The sequence below is a fragment of the Pieris napi genome, chromosome 9 (assembly GCF_905475465.1).
Source record: "Pieris napi chromosome 9, ilPieNapi1.2, whole genome shotgun sequence".
Classification (NCBI taxonomy): Eukaryota; Metazoa; Arthropoda; class Insecta; order Lepidoptera; family Pieridae; genus Pieris; species Pieris napi.
In genome coordinates this window covers 3,291,646-3,311,091 of record NC_062242.1, presented here as the reverse complement: position 1 = coordinate 3,311,091, position 19,446 = coordinate 3,291,646, and the positions used below count along the sequence as shown (strand labels likewise).

The window sequence follows — 19,446 nt, the reverse complement described above, 5'->3', positions numbered from 1 at the left end:
TCCACCTTGAATTGGATTGTGGATTCTTAAAAAAGTTAATTACTTTTTTTAATTTTATGGCCTAGTGGCTTACTTTAAGAAAAATGAAAATAGTAGAAATATAAGAAAAAGTCTAACTAGGTATGCCTAATTCGCCTTAGAGGCATTAAATAGTTAAACATAAATTTGTATATCATCAATACAAGGGTTGGGCTTAGAAATACGTCGCCTGAATTTGATGATATTGATTATGTAGGTATATCAGGGGATCTTGATTGGAACCAAGCTGCCGGAGTTTCGTCTAAGTATAAAAAAGTGCGTGCGTACGGAGTACACATGTCAGAAGTGAAACTTCTTTGGCAAACAAATTTTTAACTTTTAATCATATTATATACCCTCAGGTGCCTTAAGAAGTTTCACTTCAAAACTGAAATTTTGTGTATTCTCTTATTATTATAATATTTCAAGCAGCGTGTATTTCAAAACATGTGAAACGAAACGCAAACCGCTATTATGAATGTAGATTTTGACAGAAATTACACTGACAGATTCACGTTTACCACGTGGTACAAACTTAACTCTTATTTTATTTCTGCTAAAACTTATATTTATAATGGTAGGGGAGCCCACGATGCTAAATGGGGATTTACTCGAGCGTCGTAGAGACCTATTGGGATGCAAAGCTTAGATAAAAAGAAGAAAAAAATGTTATATGATAAATTCCTTTTCATCGGTGGGGGAAGCGGCTATAGATAGTTAAATATGTAAAAAAAAACTGTTGCATGGACATCCTCGAGCGCATCAGATATTGATAGCATCTATGCCCTACGTATTTTTAATAATGTACGTATGTTAATCTGATCGTTTGCATGATGCGGGTGGTTGTATTTAAGGGTTGAAAATGAAAAAAAAAAAAAAATAATCGAGCGCGTCAGATTTTCTAAGGGAGTGTTAAGTGCACCAAAAAAAAGCTCTCATTCACTAATCTGACGATTTCGATGGGACGCAAACCCACGGCTATTTTCATAATATGCAAAAAAAAAACGCAATTTTGAAATACTCAAGCGCGTCAGATTAAGATATATGTGGTTCATCTTTATGTTCTAAACGTACTGTCTCATAATCTGACGATTATCTAGAGGGATTCGCCTGATCTGACAAAATTTTTTTTAGAAAAACGATTCACCGAAAGGGCCATTCCTGCAACTTCCCGCTACTTCCATTCCTGGGCGCTTAAAATTGATATTTTGAGCTGAGTTCAAAGAAATAACATGTCTATGCATTTGAGCTCTCCCAGCTCGAAAGTCTGATAGAATTTTCATAGAACACTATTTTTGGAATTTTCAAACCGCAATAACTTTTGAATGGATCAAGCAATTTTCACGCGGTTGGCGGCATTCGACGCAGTTTTATCATCATCATAAGTAATTTTGCAATTTTAATTGATAGAACCACAAATTTCGGAGTGATCCCGAAAAAACACTTTTTCGGGTTTCTTTCGTTCCCGATATCTCTCGAACTAATCAACCGCTTTTGACGAGCTTGAAGGCGATCGACGTGGTTTTTCAAGCTCAAAGGCGGATTAGTTTTTGAAGTTGATCGATAAAGAAACCACTTTAAAAAAAAATATTTCTTATTTTTTTAAGATTTTTCAAAATTTCTCAAAATCTATCGGTCCGAATCGGTTCAAATTCACAGGAAATGTAATTTTGAGGGAAATATTTAGAACGCCGTTTAGTAGATTCCGATCGGTTAAAGGAAATGTAGGCATCACGCAGCTGCACGCATTTAACTTTATCGACGATTTTTTGTTATTTCGGCTTGCGGAAATCGTCAGATTATATATTTTTCATTATTCTTGCATTATTTCCTTCAAAATAAAAAAAAAATTAGCTACGCTCGAGAATGTCGAGATGACGGTTTTTTTTACAACTTTTTTGCCCTCCCCTTTTTTTCCGTCACTCTCAAATTGTCAGATTAGTGGAATATACACTTTTTAGGATGTAATTAACTCACCCTACCTTAATCTGACGCGCTCGGGAATTTCTCATGGTCAATTTTTTTTTACTAATCTGATCCTGTCTCCTTCACGGGCGGCCTTATATATGCGCCTCATATTTTGTGGAGGTACTTAACCGGGTACAAGGTATCCCCCTATATATTAATCTGCCGCGCTTTAGTAAATCCCGAAATCCCCTCTTGGGCTCCCCTACCATAATAATAATTTCTAAATAGTAATTGTATGTAATGTAATGTATGTGGGACTACTACATTATTTATTTATGACGTAAACGTATGTCTTACGTAAATATAATAATAATCGTAGGTACATCGATAGTTGGTAATCTAAAAAGAGACGGGTTGCACTTGCACTCCGGGAGTACCTGCAGAAGTGAAAACTTTACTATTAACGTTCTGCATTTTTGATATTTTGGAATGGTTGGGGAATAATTTTCTTATTAAATATCTATCTATCTTTCTGTCTAAGTAAATATCTACATAAATAACGTATATAATAACGAGTTAAGTTTGGGTGAAGATTTTTACAGATAGTTTTGAACTTGAGTGGATTAGCCGATGTTGTCTGATATTGTACTTCTTAAGATACCTCTTTTTATAAACACGTGGACGTTCCACTGTGAAGTGAGATAAAATTCTAAATTATAGGTATTATAGGTCTACCAGAATCTGATGGCAAAATTTTTTTTAAAAATTAGCGATTTTCATATGGGAATAAAAGAAAAATTTCATCTGTCAACTGAAATTTCGAGGAATTGTATTTGGTTTGGCTTCAAATTTCCTTTAAAAAGTGATGAAAATGTCGAAGAAACCTCTTCGATCGCAAGCAAGACATATTGTTTTCAATGTTTATCAAAGAATACTTGATCAACAAGATGCAGAACATACACAATCATCGATATTGAGCCATGTGCAAGCGTTGACTGGTTAGTGGGAATGACACGTCTTGATACTTTGGTTTATGGGATTTTTCGTGTGTATTATATTATGTACTTATACTTAACTTTGGTTTATTTCAGGGGTTTCTTATACTACAAATAAACTTGGATAGTTTTGATTTACAATTGATCAGAAACTCTCAAATAGGGATCGATGAATAGCGAAAATCTTGTAAACATGTAATAAAAATTGAAAATCAGTTCATAGAACAAGATCGGTTAATTGAGATGCAGGCGGAAAGGTTTATTATAAAAACTGTGTTGAAGACTTTTTTATGGATGTGCAGTATTTGGAACCATTTTCAAGTTCTTAATTAATTAATAAACTCATGAACAGAGTAGTTGGAGTTTTCATCTAAATTTCAAACCCCACATTCGCCACATTTTCAAAAATTATCATTGGATAAATTTTTATATATTTTGCATGTATCACACACAGAATCAGCCGCTATAAGGAAAAAAAATATCAAAACGTTTTACTCCAATTTCCCCAGTATTGCTAGCATCGATTTCTTTTTTCCCTTTTTGCCATCAGATCCTGGTAGACCTATAGTTGTGTTAATTACTTTATTATTGAGTAATATCCGATTTTTTCTGGCGAAAAATATCATTATTTTAAATAATATCATCTGAGCAATTTGTCTCCTGACGTTTGACATTTTATTTCTGAAGTTGCAAAAATCTAAATAGAATTTTAACCTAAATGTAAAAAGAAATACTAAAATAATAAATATCAATAGAGTGTAATTACATATTTATATAATAATGATAGACGATGAATTGGATAAGTTTTCATCGAACGTATTTCAATTTCTCGGCATCGACAAAGAAGTAAAAGGTCTACTAGTGAAGAAACATTCGAACAATTTACAAATACTCGGTGATTACAGTTTCCCAAACACAGTGAAATCTTGGAGCGAATTATTAAACAGTAAAGTGTTACAAAATGTTACTGAAACTCTGCTGCAATATTTAAAAAAAGACATTGATAGTTTGTTACAAGAGTCTAAAAGTTGGGCACTACCAATAAAAAAGGTTATAGAAATTAAAGATCGTGTACACATATTTTTAGAAAGACCGCTAGCTATTAGAACGGCTCTCTCACAATCTGTTATAACAAATGAAAATATATTAAATAACCTTAACAAAGGGATATCTTTAGTGGAACATGAGAGTTTAAATTCAAGTTGTGTAACATCTCTACGGTTAAGATATACAGTGAATGTTATAAAGAACCTTTATCTTCTAAATGAAAAATGCTCAGATATCAAGCCAAAGGTGTTTGTAACAACTAGATCTACTAGTAAATGTGAAGAAAGCAGAGTTATTCTATGTGGAGCTGTGTTAAATGCAAAAACTGGTACTAAAGAGAGCAGTATTAGTGCAGAGGAATTGATAAGGTAACTACATATTTTTTTAAATTATGATATTATATACAATTTTATAAAATAATAGCCTATATGTTATGTTACTATGTTTAAAAAATAGTATATGATTTTTATGGTAAGTATAACTTCTCACACTATTATTTCCTATTTCAGTATTCGTCAAGATGAGCTGACTCTTATTGCCCAACATAAGTATGGTGTCAGGGTATCAACTGATTCAAAATGGAAGGAATTTATTGCACACCTTGGGGAGTCAGCAGTGGCATTTGAACTTCTCCAAATTAGGCCTTCTAGTTCTATTAAAATACAATTTGATGCATCTAGTGGGTCTAGTAAAGGTAAATTGTTTATTTGAATTACACAGGAATATAAGATATTTATGACTGATCGATGAATAATGATATGTACTATGTAAATATAACAAATATACACCACTCATTTCAACTTTTGCAGTTAACTTATGTTTCTATATGTGTAACATTATTTCATACCTTATCTTTTAGGTGCGGCATTTATCTTGTACAATTGTGCAAGGCTGGAAACTATAATTAGAACATTTAATGAGAAAGTAAATGAAGGCAGTTATCCAGTATTACCAGATTTGGATGAAATTCAAATTTCACTATTGACACATGAGGTAAATATTGATATGTCTCAATGCAAATTTCTATTTTGGGTATAAGTTTTATGGTTTAGTATGAAGGCACTGAAAAATCCTGTTTAAAAAACCTGTATTTTATAATTGCACTATATTGGGCTAAATACCCACTAAAGACATTGAAAATTGTTAAAAATATTATTGTGACATTTTATACTAAATAAGTATTCATGTATGTAGTAGAGGTATTCAAATTTATAATTACAACAAAATTAATATTAACTTAGTGTATACATAAAACTTGAATTAAAATTTATAGGATTCTTGCAAAATATCTTAAAGTGGCAAATTTCCAAGATTTAATTTTCCAAAGTTGTTGGCACTCTTGCTAACCACCACTTTATTTCAATCTTGAAATTTGACACCACTTCAAGAAATTATTGTTTTATTTCTGTAAAACCACTTTCCTATTTTATATTAATGTATAATTTCTGGAATAGTTATATACATTACATGAAAAATAACTATACGGAATAGGTATGGATAAGAATTAAGTAGATGTTTCATGGTTTTATGCATAATATTGTGTCAGTTTTTATATTTGATAAAGCTACATGAGGAGAAATTTAGTTGTTTCTTTCACTGTGATAAAAAGAGACGAGGGTACTTTAATTAAAACGGTGCAGTTAATTATGAATAAGGGGTTTAAACTAAAAGTATGTGATGTCATCATGTTTTATTACAGTAATGAAAATAAATTTTTTTCACAGGACGAATGGTGCCTTGTTTTCAACTATATTCTGGGTCTGCCAGCTCTATTAAAGATCTGCGTGGAAGTAAGCAACGAGAGGTGTGAATTTAGACCACATCTAATATGTGCCTATCTCAGCTCAATGGTCAAAGTGTTTAGCCAATACTACCGAAAAGTGAGAATTTTAACCGTAAGTTTAACATGCATAATTATTTAAAGATTTTAAAATTAGTAGGTACTTTCATAGAACTATCAAGTAAAGAAAATATTCAAAAATTATAATAATGTAATCATTATTTGCCATACTCATTAATAATTATATCCAATACATTTTACACGGTTTTAATGTATTAAAATACGCATAACATTTCGAAATTAATAATATTATTAATTTGATTTCTTATTCGAGACAATTATTGATTTTGAAGGCACAGAAGACTGATTTAGTCACCTTCAATTATAGCTAGGTTAAATATAGAAATGACGCTTGTAGTATACATATTTGTTTTATTGTTGTAGTTTAATATAACAACCATTTATTTATAACATTTCGCGGATATCTGAATATTTCTCTATGTAAAATTCTATAAACAAATTCGCAATTTCGTTCGCATATACAAGTAATATTTCTTTAGTCTTTATACAAATTAAGCATTTTATCTTTACGGATAATGGCACACTTACAAACATTTCAACAACTTTTTCCTCTTCGAAAATCTCTTAATATTTCCAATAAGATTATAATTAGATTTTTTTGTTACAGGAACCGAGAAAGCATCTTCTACCAGTAATGTTTGCGAGAATTTACATGTTGAAGTCGTTAAACGATACATTAAAAACCTGTTTAAGAATATTGAATATTAAAAGTGTTTCACAAATGTACTTCTACTTTCTTTTACAATCCCTTATTTTGCGTGTATGATGTCATTTGTTTTTGTTTTGTCACAAAACGACCTCTTAGATAAGGGCTGATAACCAGTCATCCATCACGATCCTATTTACATAATGTGACATTGAAATTCTATTATTACTTCTAAGGTGTGAAACATCCAGCGAACAGTTCCTTTTGAAATTGAATATAATATTTAATAATGCTAACCCTACATTTGCGAACTATAGAAAAAAAATGTTTTGTTTGGAAACACAAAGTTCACGTGATTGACCCAGGTATTTTATTGTGAGCATTTCTCGCCTGCGATTGGACGGCCGAGCGTTCAGCGAACGGAGCCGACAAATCACGAAGCGCTGTAAACGGTCGCGCGTCCCGAAACGGCAGTGTGTTTTTGACATCGGCCGGTGCAGTCGTGAACTTCGGAGCCGACTGAAATACTTTTATTTATAGTTTTAATCGAATAAAGTCGTGTTACGTTCGTGAACGCGTGTGTTTTACCGTGATACAATAAATATGAGTATTGCAGACCTGATCCAAGCTGCTGAATACATCGAAAGGCGTGATAGAGGTGAATTGGGTTTTCTTTGTTTGAATTGTCAATTGAGTGCACTACTCGCACACGTCAACATGGCTCCCGTCTATTTTTGCTTTGCCATAATCAGCTGATTTTGACGGATTTGCAGTTTTCTTTGTTGCAGAGTCGGAACACGGGTACGCATCTAGTTTGCCGGCGTATGAAGAGTTGCGCTCTGGAGGCAGGCGTCCGAAGACGAAGAAATCTCAGGGCAGCAGGTGAGTTGCCGGCTAGGAGTGCTAGTGAAGTGAATTAGTGTTGTTGTGAAGTGTCGCCGTGGCAAGTTACAAATATATGTTTTTTGTTCCAGGACGACTCATAACGAGTTGGAAAAGAACAGGTTAGTGGTGTTTATTTTAAACGCTTAGGGTTAGAAGCCGGTGGCTGACCTTGGCAGACGTAAGATGTGAAGGGAAGTGTAGTAGACGTAGAGATTACTAGTTGTAACCCATTTGGCAACGCTGCCACATGAGGTTACGTCATGTAAAACACTGATGCCCTTACGAATATTGGCCGGATAAGCGGAAAATGTGCAGGAAAAGCGAATCTGATAGAGGCAGGAGGCTAATTAATGTCGGGATTGAGGAAAACTGCTGACTAGCTACTCTGTTTCGGATTGTAATATGTGTTACATTGTTGATTTACATAGCAATTCCTCTATAAATTCAGAAGTGTTTAAATAAAGTTATTAAAAATCAAAATTTTTATTTCTCTACAGCCGTTAAAATAAATGTTCGTACAAAGTAATTTTAGTTTTGAACGCGAATAATATAATCTTGATGCAGTGAAAATCTAACTTTCTATTTCTTGTTGAATTGCAAGGTCAACGACCTTTTAATTTAATTTATCACACAAAATGAAACATATTGGGGAAACATAAGTGTAGTATTACTATCAATTCGGGTTTTTCGTTAAATAAGGTTTAAAGATGCCTCGATCTATAATAAAATATCAACAATCATTATTTAAAATATGTATCGCAAGCATCTATCCCTCGCATCTTGTCGATTTAATCACAAGTAAAAAAGTCCTTATAGAAACGAAATTCGTTTTAGAAATAATAGATTAAGGTAATATATTTCGTAGGCATTGTATCTATGCACAACCCCAACGGTTCCCAGCCATATGGTCAACATTAAAATAATTTATGTCATTTAATATTACACCCTATTATTACCAAAATATGAAAGTGTTCACGAACTCTATGTAATCTATTTACCACAGTTTTATGTCCGTTATGACATTAAATTCAATATTACAAAAAATCAAGAACGGTAGTTTATTTTGACTTAAATAAGTCGGATTTTTTCTAGTTATTTTCGCGAGTCTGAATATTAAAAATGTTTATTTTATGATATAGTAAATTAACCGCTTATATTTTTTATTTTATCGACAATATATAACTATAATTATAACTTAAGTAATAAAAGTAATATGTGCAACGTATTATAAACCATGACTTATTTGAATTTGAACTCAAGCATTATAACACGAATAAAATTCCTGTAATCTAATATTAAGTGTATTTTAATTACTATTCATTTCGTGATTTGTAACTGACCGTTATTCATGCACAAACATCGTTTGGTTCTGACCCTTAAAATTTTTGGTACAAAAGATAATTCCGTTTTATGCATACCATAAAATGGGCGACTTTCCCAGGCGAACTCGGGTCAATTGTTATAGGTCTTATTTTGTCTATAGTATTTAGACATAAATTATTAGAAATAGCCAAATATATTACGTCAGACAAAATAGTTTTAGCATTCCAGTAACGTGTAGGTTAAATTAAAAAGTTACCGACGAAAGTTATTTATTAAATATATTGACCTTAAAAAATCGCGTATATATCGTTTACATAAAAGCAGGCATGTTTGACGAAATTAGGTGGGGATTTTATTTAAAGTAATTCATTTTTAAATATCTTATTTATTAGCCAATGTCAAGACATAAAAACTAATTATATAAAATAGTATGAATGAATGACAAAGCGAACACTAGTTACGCAATGTGACGTGGCGGTCGTTCGCGCATCGGCCTTCGAGGAATGTTCCTGAAATGTCACCTTTTTGACCGTATTGTCTCTATTATTTATAATTTTCATGTCTGTTTCTGAGTGCGGATGGCACAGTTTCCACCAATGTGTGAAAACGTGCTATTTTTATTCGCGCTTTGTAATATGTATTGCAGCATTTATTCTCAATGATTCTTTAATATGTAAATTGTACTACATAAATTGACTTGATATAATGGATATATATCGCTCAGTAACGATAGGAAACAATAGGATATTTAGAGTCAGATAGTCTTTCACTAATTAATAGGTTCATAGAATAATTCGAAATTTAAAATAGGAGGTACATGCTCGTTAGCCCGCGTGAATTTCGTGTATTTTGGGAAGATATTTGCGACCTCTTCAACAATTTACATAAAAACAATGAATTATACCCCCATCAGGATCATACTATCTTTTTAAAACCATAGACAATGAATAAGGACCGGGGGTCTTAATTTTATAATGTGATTTACGTGTCCAACCAATGAAGCAAAACGATATAAGCGTTCCTATATCTTTAATTGGACGAACAATGGCTTCTTTCATGGCCTAAAAAGTCGTCAAAGGCCTTATTAAAAGCTCATAGTTATATACAGTTACAAAGAACACCATTCGGCCTTCGCCCCATGTCACTGAGCGTATTCGTTGAGTGATTAGTTGTATGACGTGACATACTTCGATACAATTGACGCTTTTATTTCGTGCTTCGATAAATATGGTATTGTTCGATAGTTTTAATATTTAATATTTTAGCCCACGTATACAATGTAGGAAATGAGGATACAATTTTATAACAGTAAATGCTTATTAAATTCTAGTTTCTACGGCTTCACAGTAAATCTGGATTATTTGAGTTAAAGGACTTCTTAAAAGGCCGGAACGCACGTTGCCTTTAAGTACAGAAATTGGGGGCCTCATAGCCTAGCGGTCTTATTAAGTTGCAGCTAGGTGAGGGGTACCGGGTTCGATTCCCGGTTCGAGGGCAAGTTTTAATTTAATTTAAAATTTGTTCTCGGCCTTTGGGAGGGTTGCGGTACCGGGCGAGTGCCTAAACCGTACATGGAGGATATGATCGAATTTCTAAGGCAAAAAGCACGATTGATAAAAATCTCATACTTGACGCTGGCTAATGCACAAGCCGTGCCAGAGCCATAAAAAAAAAAAGTACAGAAATAAAAATCCAATAACTTTAGCAGCGGATTCTGTAAGAAATAGAATAGAGTAAATTAAAATAACCTTCTCTGAAGTCCATTTAGATTATAATAAATGTTTTGACTAGGGATAGCAAAAAATTGAATGGGATTATATTTTAAATTAGAATTTCTTGATCTCAATTAAATTGGAGGTAATTTCAACCCCCGCTGAGAACTGTCCTTGGTCGCACTTGGAATTATTAAAACTTTATGGCTAATTGGCTCTTGATAGATCTTTCTTATTAGCAAACTGAGTAGGGTTGACAAAATAATTGACTTGGCGGAACGGGAAAAATTGTTATTTTCAAGCGTTATTGAGATTTAGCGCGGACAAGTCACGTTTTCCCCTTTTAGATTTGACGTCTTTATCATTATAGGGTAAAGAGTTATTAGGTAGCTTACGTCATTCTTCTGTTTAGTTGAATGCCTTGAATTCGGAAAACCACAGAGAGAATATGTTCCAGTGTCTCATGCCCTTTGTTACACCTATTTAGATGCTTAAAAATGGGTTGCTATATGTATATAATCGGATACTAACGTCTAGTTTTTAATGCGAAATACTAGTCGTTACTGCTACTAGGTATACTTAGCGTAAGTTTCTAAATCGAGTTTTAGCGGTCTGTATGATTCCAGTACCTATATGAAAATCCATTAGTTTTTGATACGGGAGTGGTTTAGCGCCTTTTATAATATACCAATCACTTTATTATTATTCTGAGACCATATCGCAATGGTGTATGAATTTTAATGCATCCATAAATAATATATATGTATATAAAAATCTAATTCCAGATTTTTTCAATTATAAAACTTGCCTTAGGTTTTTTAACTTTTTATGAAGCTACTGAATTATAAAGTTAATTTTAAACTCGCTCGACGATTCTTAAACATTTCGAAAGTAAGCTTAGTTTCGTATTGATTGGTAAAGTTAAGGGAATGAATAAATAAGTGTTTTAGGCTACACTTAAAAGGGCGGGAAAATTTCAAATTATAAGCTCGGGCTGATTACGTAATGTTTGGGGTTTGTCGTTTGACGTAAGGGTTCTTTGATGACGTCGTCACTCAACTTTTTTGGAGATAAGTGGTAAGCTTGCTGTTATTGCGTATGCGTCGCGTCTGAATACAATTAAGTCGAAAACTATTAAACTATAAAACTCGCAAATGACGAAGATATGTTATCTGGTTTATATGTAACATTACATTTTTACTTGCAGGCTGCAAGCTTGGAATTTTTTGTAAATTAATTGCCTATATTACTTAAGAATTAGTGTAAATTTTAACTGCAATTTTCGATTTTATATATATGTCACCGTAAAATTGTAAACACCGTTAGATTGTAATATATCTCGCGAGATTGTAAACTGTCGAAAGATTGTGAACCTCAACGAACTGCTTACAATTTAAGGTATTATTATTCGGTAGTTATATGAAATTGTTGGGAAGTAAAATTAATCTGTAATTGACCAAAGAAGTTTGAATGATAACTAAGTTAGTGTAGTAAAATCTACCGAATTAATACGTTAAATTGTAAGCAGTACGCTGAGGTTCACAATCTTTCGACAGTTTATAATCTCGCGAGATAGATTACAATCTAACGGTGTTTACAATTTTACGTTAACATATACATATTCTATGTTGGAGAAATATCGTCACTCCATCGATATTGACGTCGTCATTAGCGTGCTTAGTGGGCAGAGTGCGAGCACAAAAGACACGTATAATTATCGTACAGTATTTTATTTAGATTGATAGATTCCTTTTAACATTACATATAACACTTTTAGCTTAAATTGTAACGATCTTTTAGCTATAATTTAATTGTACCTAATCACAATCTACTCTACCACAATAGACCCAACTCGGTATTCTCATCACCTCAATGCTTCACTGAATACTCAATGATCAATCAGAACTACCCGGCGATCACTGATCGCACTGTCAAGAGTAAAGATGGCGCCTTGACCTTATGCTCTGCTCTGATTGGTCATAACAATATTCGTTAAGTAATGATTCTAAATTATGAAACAATTCAATAATAACAAAATAAATGTAAAATAAATTATGATTCTTAAAAGTACTAGAAGGCATCTCAATTATTACCAAAGCAACAATAAAAATAAACGGTCAATTCTCGATATTTTAGTAGAGATTAATTTGTCTCGCTCACTCTCATTTCTATGATTGGGGCTCGGGTTGATGAGTCGTCATTGAACCTGCGCAGGCGGCGAGATACTCACAAGATACGTGTACGTAATTATGCGCCTATCTAATTACGCTTACGATGTACTGTAATGTTATATAAAGGCCTCGAGGGGATCGATTTACAAATGAGATAAGACTAGCTGCTTCAATGGATCTATCAGGCATTTACACAAAATTTACGATAGTTTCATCAATACTATACAGTTAGAACTTTGTTACTTTGAATACAATTTGTATAGTTCACGTTGTTCGTTCTTGTTCGTGTTTTCGTGTTTAAACACGTGTAAATAAATAATTATATTTATATTATCTGTTATGTGTTAATTTTTTTTTTTAAATATTAATTAAACATACTCTGGACTGAAATTTGCTAGGCAACCCATATGGATTATATTTATTGACATATTGAATTAAATATAAAATAAGTTTCATTAAATAAGCATCTCGGTGAAGGTCGTTGTATAGCGGGATCTTATACTATCAAGAATGAAACAACAGACACATTACGCACTACACAATACAAGGATTCTAATAGGAAACATGAGTGAAATTTGGTGTGTCTGTGTGTGTGTGAAAAAAAATTGTTTCGCAAATGAAAGAAAATTTTATTAAAGAATAAACACAACTATAATGCACACTAATATACTAATAATAAAATATATAGTTGACAAGTCATATGAATTATGGTACTAAAAATATTATGATTTGTCAGCCGTTCCACAATTTAGCGTTTCTTTAGGCAGTTTTTGCCGCGCACTATCTGGAACCACAGATGGGGTCAGAACCACTGAATTATTTCCGAACCAATTCGACTTAGGGTCCTTCAAGAAAAAGAGCATACAAATTCTTAAAAGGCCGGCAACGCACTCGCCCTCTGGCATTGAGTGTCCATGGGTATCACTTAACATCAGGTCAGCCTGCTCGTTGGCCAAGAGGCCATAAAAAAAGAAACTGTTTCGGTAACATTCATGACTGGTTTGAATTATTTTTTTCAAATTAGTTAAACTTTTAAGCTTTACGTATTAGCTATCCAATAAAATGCAGACTTTACGAGTGCTGTATAAATGTATATCGAGACAATTTGGTGAATACCTTCGTGTGCAGGTAAAATTGGCGTAGTTCCAGGAGATAATATTCGTGGCCTCATCCCACTATCATAACAAATTAATAAAACTATGCATATTATAGACAGATAGCACAACCATGTAAATGGAAATATGGTTAATTATGTTTTATATATAACCTACACATTAATATTAGGCTTGCGGTTTTAATCATTGTGCAATGTTGAGTTGGATTTTTGGCGAAATAATCGTGTTTTGGGTAGGTACTTCAGTCAGTAATTTTAAAGAATCATTAACTGAAATATTAATTATTTACTGAAATAGTTGTTATTATATTCATATTCTAAATTAAAACGAGGTGAATGTCCTATACACTTTGAACGACCCCTAGATTTGTTAATTTATTTATTGATTTACACTTCGTTACCATAATATACAAAATCATACATATAAAGAAGCAGGTTACATAAGTTATTAGGCAACGGGCGGGCTTATCGCTAACAAGCCATTTCTTCTTGGCAACCCTAGTATGGAACAATAAAAAAAGAAACTCCTACAGGTAAAGTACAAGAACTGCATAATTAATAAACAAAAAAAACTTAAAATAACTTGTAACTACAACTAAAATTAAATCTAAAGAAAAAGTATAAATAATATAATATGTAGATATAAACAAAAATGTAAAAGCTAATCCAAAGGTTATTTGAGTCACAATTAATATATAAGTAGCTACGAGGCAGAAATGATCAAAATAAGATTTTTTTTATTTCCGAACCAATACGAGCGTACCAACTCTTAAAAAGCGGGCAACGTACTCGCGGGCCCTCTGGTATTAAGTGTCCATGCGCGACGGTATCACCAGTTGAGCCTTCTGTCCGTTTTCGTCATCTATTAAAAAAAAAAAACTTAGTAAACAAAGTACATTATTTTGAATGCTTTTTACCCATCTGGTATTGGATTAATGCAAAAGTTAAACCACACTGCACTTTCTTAAATCACTCGTTAACAAATGGGACATTATATATCGTGTCTGAGTTGCATCGTTCTTTACATATACAGATAAATGATAAGGTAATGGACGAAGTAATAAACAGCATCTTTAGCCCAATACGAGGTAACACGCAACATACGTCATGTCAGCCTATTTGACCAATCACAATCGAATGTTTGGTGTTGCGTCTTACGTTTTAAAGTATCACCATCCAGATGACCGAAGACTTACTTTTCTTTGTTATCTTATTGTGTATGTACTTTCACCAGAATTTAAATCCACGCAGTATATATTTACAGTTGCAGAGCTGCCGACTCACTTTCTCGTATTGTTCAATAGTTTTTTTAGCGCGTCCCAGCTTCATATAACAGTTAAATCTAATTGAGCTTTTATAAAGCTGGCAACGCATTTGCGAGCCCTCTGGCAATGTCTATGGGCGGCTGTAGCACTTATCATCAGGTTATCCTCCTGTCCGTTACAAAAAAAAATTTAAGCTCTATTTCGGGATAATCTCAATTATTACTTTTATACATTTGTTACTTTGTACATATATACTGAATGAGGATTAAAAAAACATTGTAAATGATGCTAAAGCATCGTGTTAATATTAAAATATATATACGTCATTAGTATAAAAATAAAAGTTGATTTAAAATTAGAGATTTTTAAAAAAAAATGGTCTCAGTCAAGTGCATTTTCTTTTGTTCTGAGCATTAATTACATGCTCATATGGTGAAGACAAATATCGTGAGGAAACCAGCCACATTGTCAGGCACAGTTCGATCACCTACTTGTCTATAAAATATATAAACAGATGCAACCTGTGGCCAATACCACAATACTTATTAATAAAAAAAAATATGAGTAAATTTACAGACCAAAGAGTAGACCGTAGTGAATGTCACAGATAATCTCTTTCGAATTTTTCGCGAAGATAACAGAATAAACACTAAACCAGTGCTTGATATATTCGGTAGTGGGCTAATCAATAAAAAAAAACATTTTAAAGCACATATATGGTACATAATCAGCATTAAGCAAATATTAGTAGTAAAAACTAAAATTTCAAGATTTCTGTTAAATTTATGTTCACCGTAACTGTCCTGTGTTTTTAGAATAGGTTGTAGCTTATATATTAAATTGACTTGTATATGACATGGTAAGACCTGGAGTATAAAATACAGAAAAAGGCTAGAAATGCATCCTAATAAGCTTGCCACGCAACTAACCATACCGGACCTAATAATTAGGCTTAAAAGGCGACAAATCCTAAGTCTTGATAGACACGGTTGAAAGAGAGGAGCAGTCTCGATGGAGATTTTGCTTTGAACGCCTAACAGCTCTCAACACATCTGCTCATAGTCTAGCTGACTGATTGCAAGACAAAGACTTATATATGTTAACGTAAAATTGTAAATACCGTTAGTTTGTAATCTATCTCGCGAGATTATAAACTGTCGAAAGATTGTGGACCTCAGCGTACTGCTTACAATTTAACGTATTATTATTCGGCAGATTGTACTCTACCGAAGTGAAACCGTCAAATTACTATCTAAAATTGTCAACTGTCCGAAGGTTGTCCCCGATTGGGCGGCTTTATAGTAGACCGTTAATTAGTAATACGTTAAATTGTAAGCAGTACGTTGAGTTCACAATCTTTCGACAGTTTACAATCTCGCGAGATAGATTACAATCTAACGGTGTTTACAATTTTACGGTGACATATATATAAAAATAAATATATGATATGGTGTACTTCAATAAAAAAAAATAGATCACTATATGATAATATATGTATACATATAGTTTTGACTTGCGCACTGTCACGCTTTCTCTTTGCGATTGCAGTCAGTAGGTTACGCGTTAGTGCCTAGTATTTTGATGTATCACTTTTACCACTTAGGTAATGTAACCGCGATGCCTAACTCGTTTCAAGCCTTGCATATGTTAGAAAACGTATGTTTAGAAAATGCTATATTCAGGTCATTTATTGAGCGCAAATACGATGTAAAATGCTATTGTTATTAATAAAAAGGTGATACTGTTTCATTCGGCATTTCATATGATTATTTGTAGGAAATTGAACCTTTTATTAAGGCGAATTAATAAACAATAATTATTAAGTATAATTGACATATCATTGACTAAGAATTATAATGAGAGAAAACAACGATAACTAAACTAACTAAAAATAAGTATATATCGTGTCTATATTTTATATATAGGTTACTTTGCAATGATTGTTTCGCAGGGATTCGAACCTATAATTAAGGAGAATTAAGTAACAATTGTTTGGTGTAATTAACAAATAATTGACTCAGATATATAATGAAAAAAGCGACGATTACTAAACTAACTGAATCTGAAGTATTTCAGAACCAATTCAACTTCTTCAAGAAAAGAGCGTACCAATTCTTTAAAAGCCCGCGTACGCACTCGCACTCGCGAGCCCTCTAGCATTGAGTGGCCATGGGCGGCGGTATCATTCATCATCAGATGAGCCTTCTGCTTTGCCCGTTTTTCTTAAAAAAAATTGAAATCGAACCTTTATTTAAGGCTAATTAATAAACTGTTATATTTTGGTGTAATTAACAAATTATTGATATAATGAGAAAAATAACGATAACTAAACTATGTATTGTGTCAATATTTCTCTACTATCATCGAATACATATTCAAACTATCGAATTACCATTTAAAATACATATTCGTTGCAAGCCTTAGTGGCAACATAGTAACATGCATAATATAGTGCTACAATTTACTTAACAACTTTGTAACATTATCTTGCCATTAGTTTAATGTTTGGACGTCAATGGAAGTCTTGTCTATCGTTCTATTCACTATTGTACCTGAATTAGCTCGTGAAGGGACGCCATACACGTGTCCGTTGCTTCACTTTTGAGGTTTTGCTTAGACGTCTGCGATTTGAAGGGAAAGTATGGCTTATTTAATGAAAATCAAATTATTTAAATAAAACTCAGACTTAGCTCGGAGAATGTGCTAAAAGTAGGATTGCACTTTATTAGTAGATTTCTATCGAGATTAACACTTTTAATATCTATTGGTTAATGTAGAGGAAAAAAGGGTAGAGAATGAATGTATTTGGGGGTTTTGAAATGAAACAGTTTATAAGTTGTTCAATTAAGTTGATTCAAATATATTAAAGAAAATATTCACTGTGATTTTAATGGGTTTTTGTTAGCGCAGTTAGAGCCCATTTTTAGTGTTAATGCATATTATACAATTATTCATTTACGTTTCTGTTATATATTATATTCAGTAAGTCTGGGAATCGGCTACTTTCCATCTTTCAAACCCCTTAATTTTAATGATGACCCACCACTAAATTTTAATTTTAATTTATTAGATATTTTTTTTTGTTTTTTTTTATGATACAGCATACAAAAATACATACAACCCCTTTTTTTCACCCCTCTATGATCAATTCCTCTTTTTTATTATTGTAGATAGTTATTTTTATTTAACAAATTTTTTTATTCATAATATACTTGGCAAAACAACGTGTGCCGGGTCGTAATAATATATTTTTAAGGAAATAGCAAAAAGGTTTGACATCACACGAGACCGAAGAGCTGGCAGCTACCTCGGACAAAGATTTAGTCTAGCTATTCAAAGAGGGAAGCCAGTATTTTAGGAACCTTGCCTAAAAGAACTCCTTTTAATAATATATTTTAAGCTAGGTTATTGTTTTTTCTGTTAGGAGAGGTAAAATATAAATAATTTTATTTAATAATTAGAACCTTAACGAAATGTAAGCAATCGCACACTTGAAACCAAAATGAGCCCTTTAGTATTTTCCACACTCATAAATTGTAATTTAACATTTTCGTTTTCGATAATGTCCAAACAGGTCGACTACACTTATTAAGTGTCACTTATATTTACGAACCGTTAAATAAGCCAAGTTAGTTTTTTGGTTAGCGTCGCAATCTCACTACCCCTACTTTTATGTTTGTTATAAGATCATGTTTTAAAGCCAGATAATATCTGCTGCGTCTAGGTACATGGTCTTCACATATAATTATCAAATCATTGTATACAAAATATTGTAAAAACTATTTTAAAAGAGTAAGTTTGGAGTTTCTTGACCATTTTTCTCCATATGAAACTTTTGGATGGGGCAACTACAGTAATTTTTATTAATATTTCAAAATTATTAACTATCAAAAGTGCCTTTTTAATAGGCCTAATTGAAATAAATGATTTCACTTCGATTTGGCAGTACTGTAAATTTTCCATTTTGATAATATTGGTTTAAGTTAAAAATTATCTTACTCTTCTTAATGGGGACAGATGTAAAGCGTCCCTCAGTTAGCTCCTATTACATGATAGGCAGAAATTAGCACATATATGATAATGCTAACTAGATACTCGCTACTTTAAAACTACATTACATTGGCACTTCCTTTGATGGCGTGATATCAAACATAAATGAGATAACAAGTTGCAGGACGTTCTGGACTTTAATAAAGAACTTAACGATACGGTATAGTTAAGTTCAATGGTGGTTTTTTTGTATGGAGATGTTTAAATAAAACTCTTTGTTTGAATCTGGGTAACAACATTGGACATTATCGGAACCGAGAATGTTAAAATACAATTTATAAGTGTGGTAAAAACTAAAGGGCTCATATTGGCGGCAAGTGTGATTTTTTACATTTCGTTTACGCTTCTAATTAGTATCTAAAATATTTATATGTAACTTAAGCAAAGTATGGTGACATAACTCGGGGTCGATTAAATATTAAAAAAAACCTTTTTAAAACCGTTTCCGTGT

The 19,446-nt window shown here is 32.6% G+C and overlaps 2 protein-coding genes across 3 annotated transcripts in view; both read left to right on the top strand.

Moving 5' to 3' along the window:
* The first annotated feature begins 3,590 nt into the window (after positions 1–3,590).
* LOC125052636 (DALR anticodon-binding domain-containing protein 3) lies at positions 3,591–6,610 on the top strand. The gene is made up of 5 exons (XM_047653584.1): positions 3,591–4,336; positions 4,478–4,662; positions 4,828–4,961; positions 5,693–5,863; positions 6,437–6,610. The coding sequence occupies exons 1-5, from the start codon at positions 3,702–3,704 to the stop codon at positions 6,593–6,595; spliced, it is 1,284 nt and encodes a 427-aa protein (XP_047509540.1). The 5' UTR covers positions 3,591–3,701; the 3' UTR covers positions 6,596–6,610.
* Positions 6,611–6,938: 328 nt separating this feature from the next.
* LOC125052637 (max dimerization protein 1-like) overlaps positions 6,939–19,446 on the top strand; it is a 256,765-nt gene continuing 244,257 nt past the window's right edge. The window contains exons 1-3 of one of the 2 annotated variants that reach the window (XM_047653586.1): positions 6,939–7,133; positions 7,264–7,357; positions 7,450–7,479. In XM_047653586.1, coding sequence (XP_047509542.1) covers positions 7,079–7,133; positions 7,264–7,357; positions 7,450–7,479 — 179 coding nt within the window. In that variant the 5' untranslated portion in view covers positions 6,939–7,078. Of the gene's footprint in view, positions 7,134–7,248; positions 7,358–7,449; positions 7,480–19,446 lie in introns of both variants that reach the window. The other variant, XM_047653585.1, reaches the window with a different exon arrangement.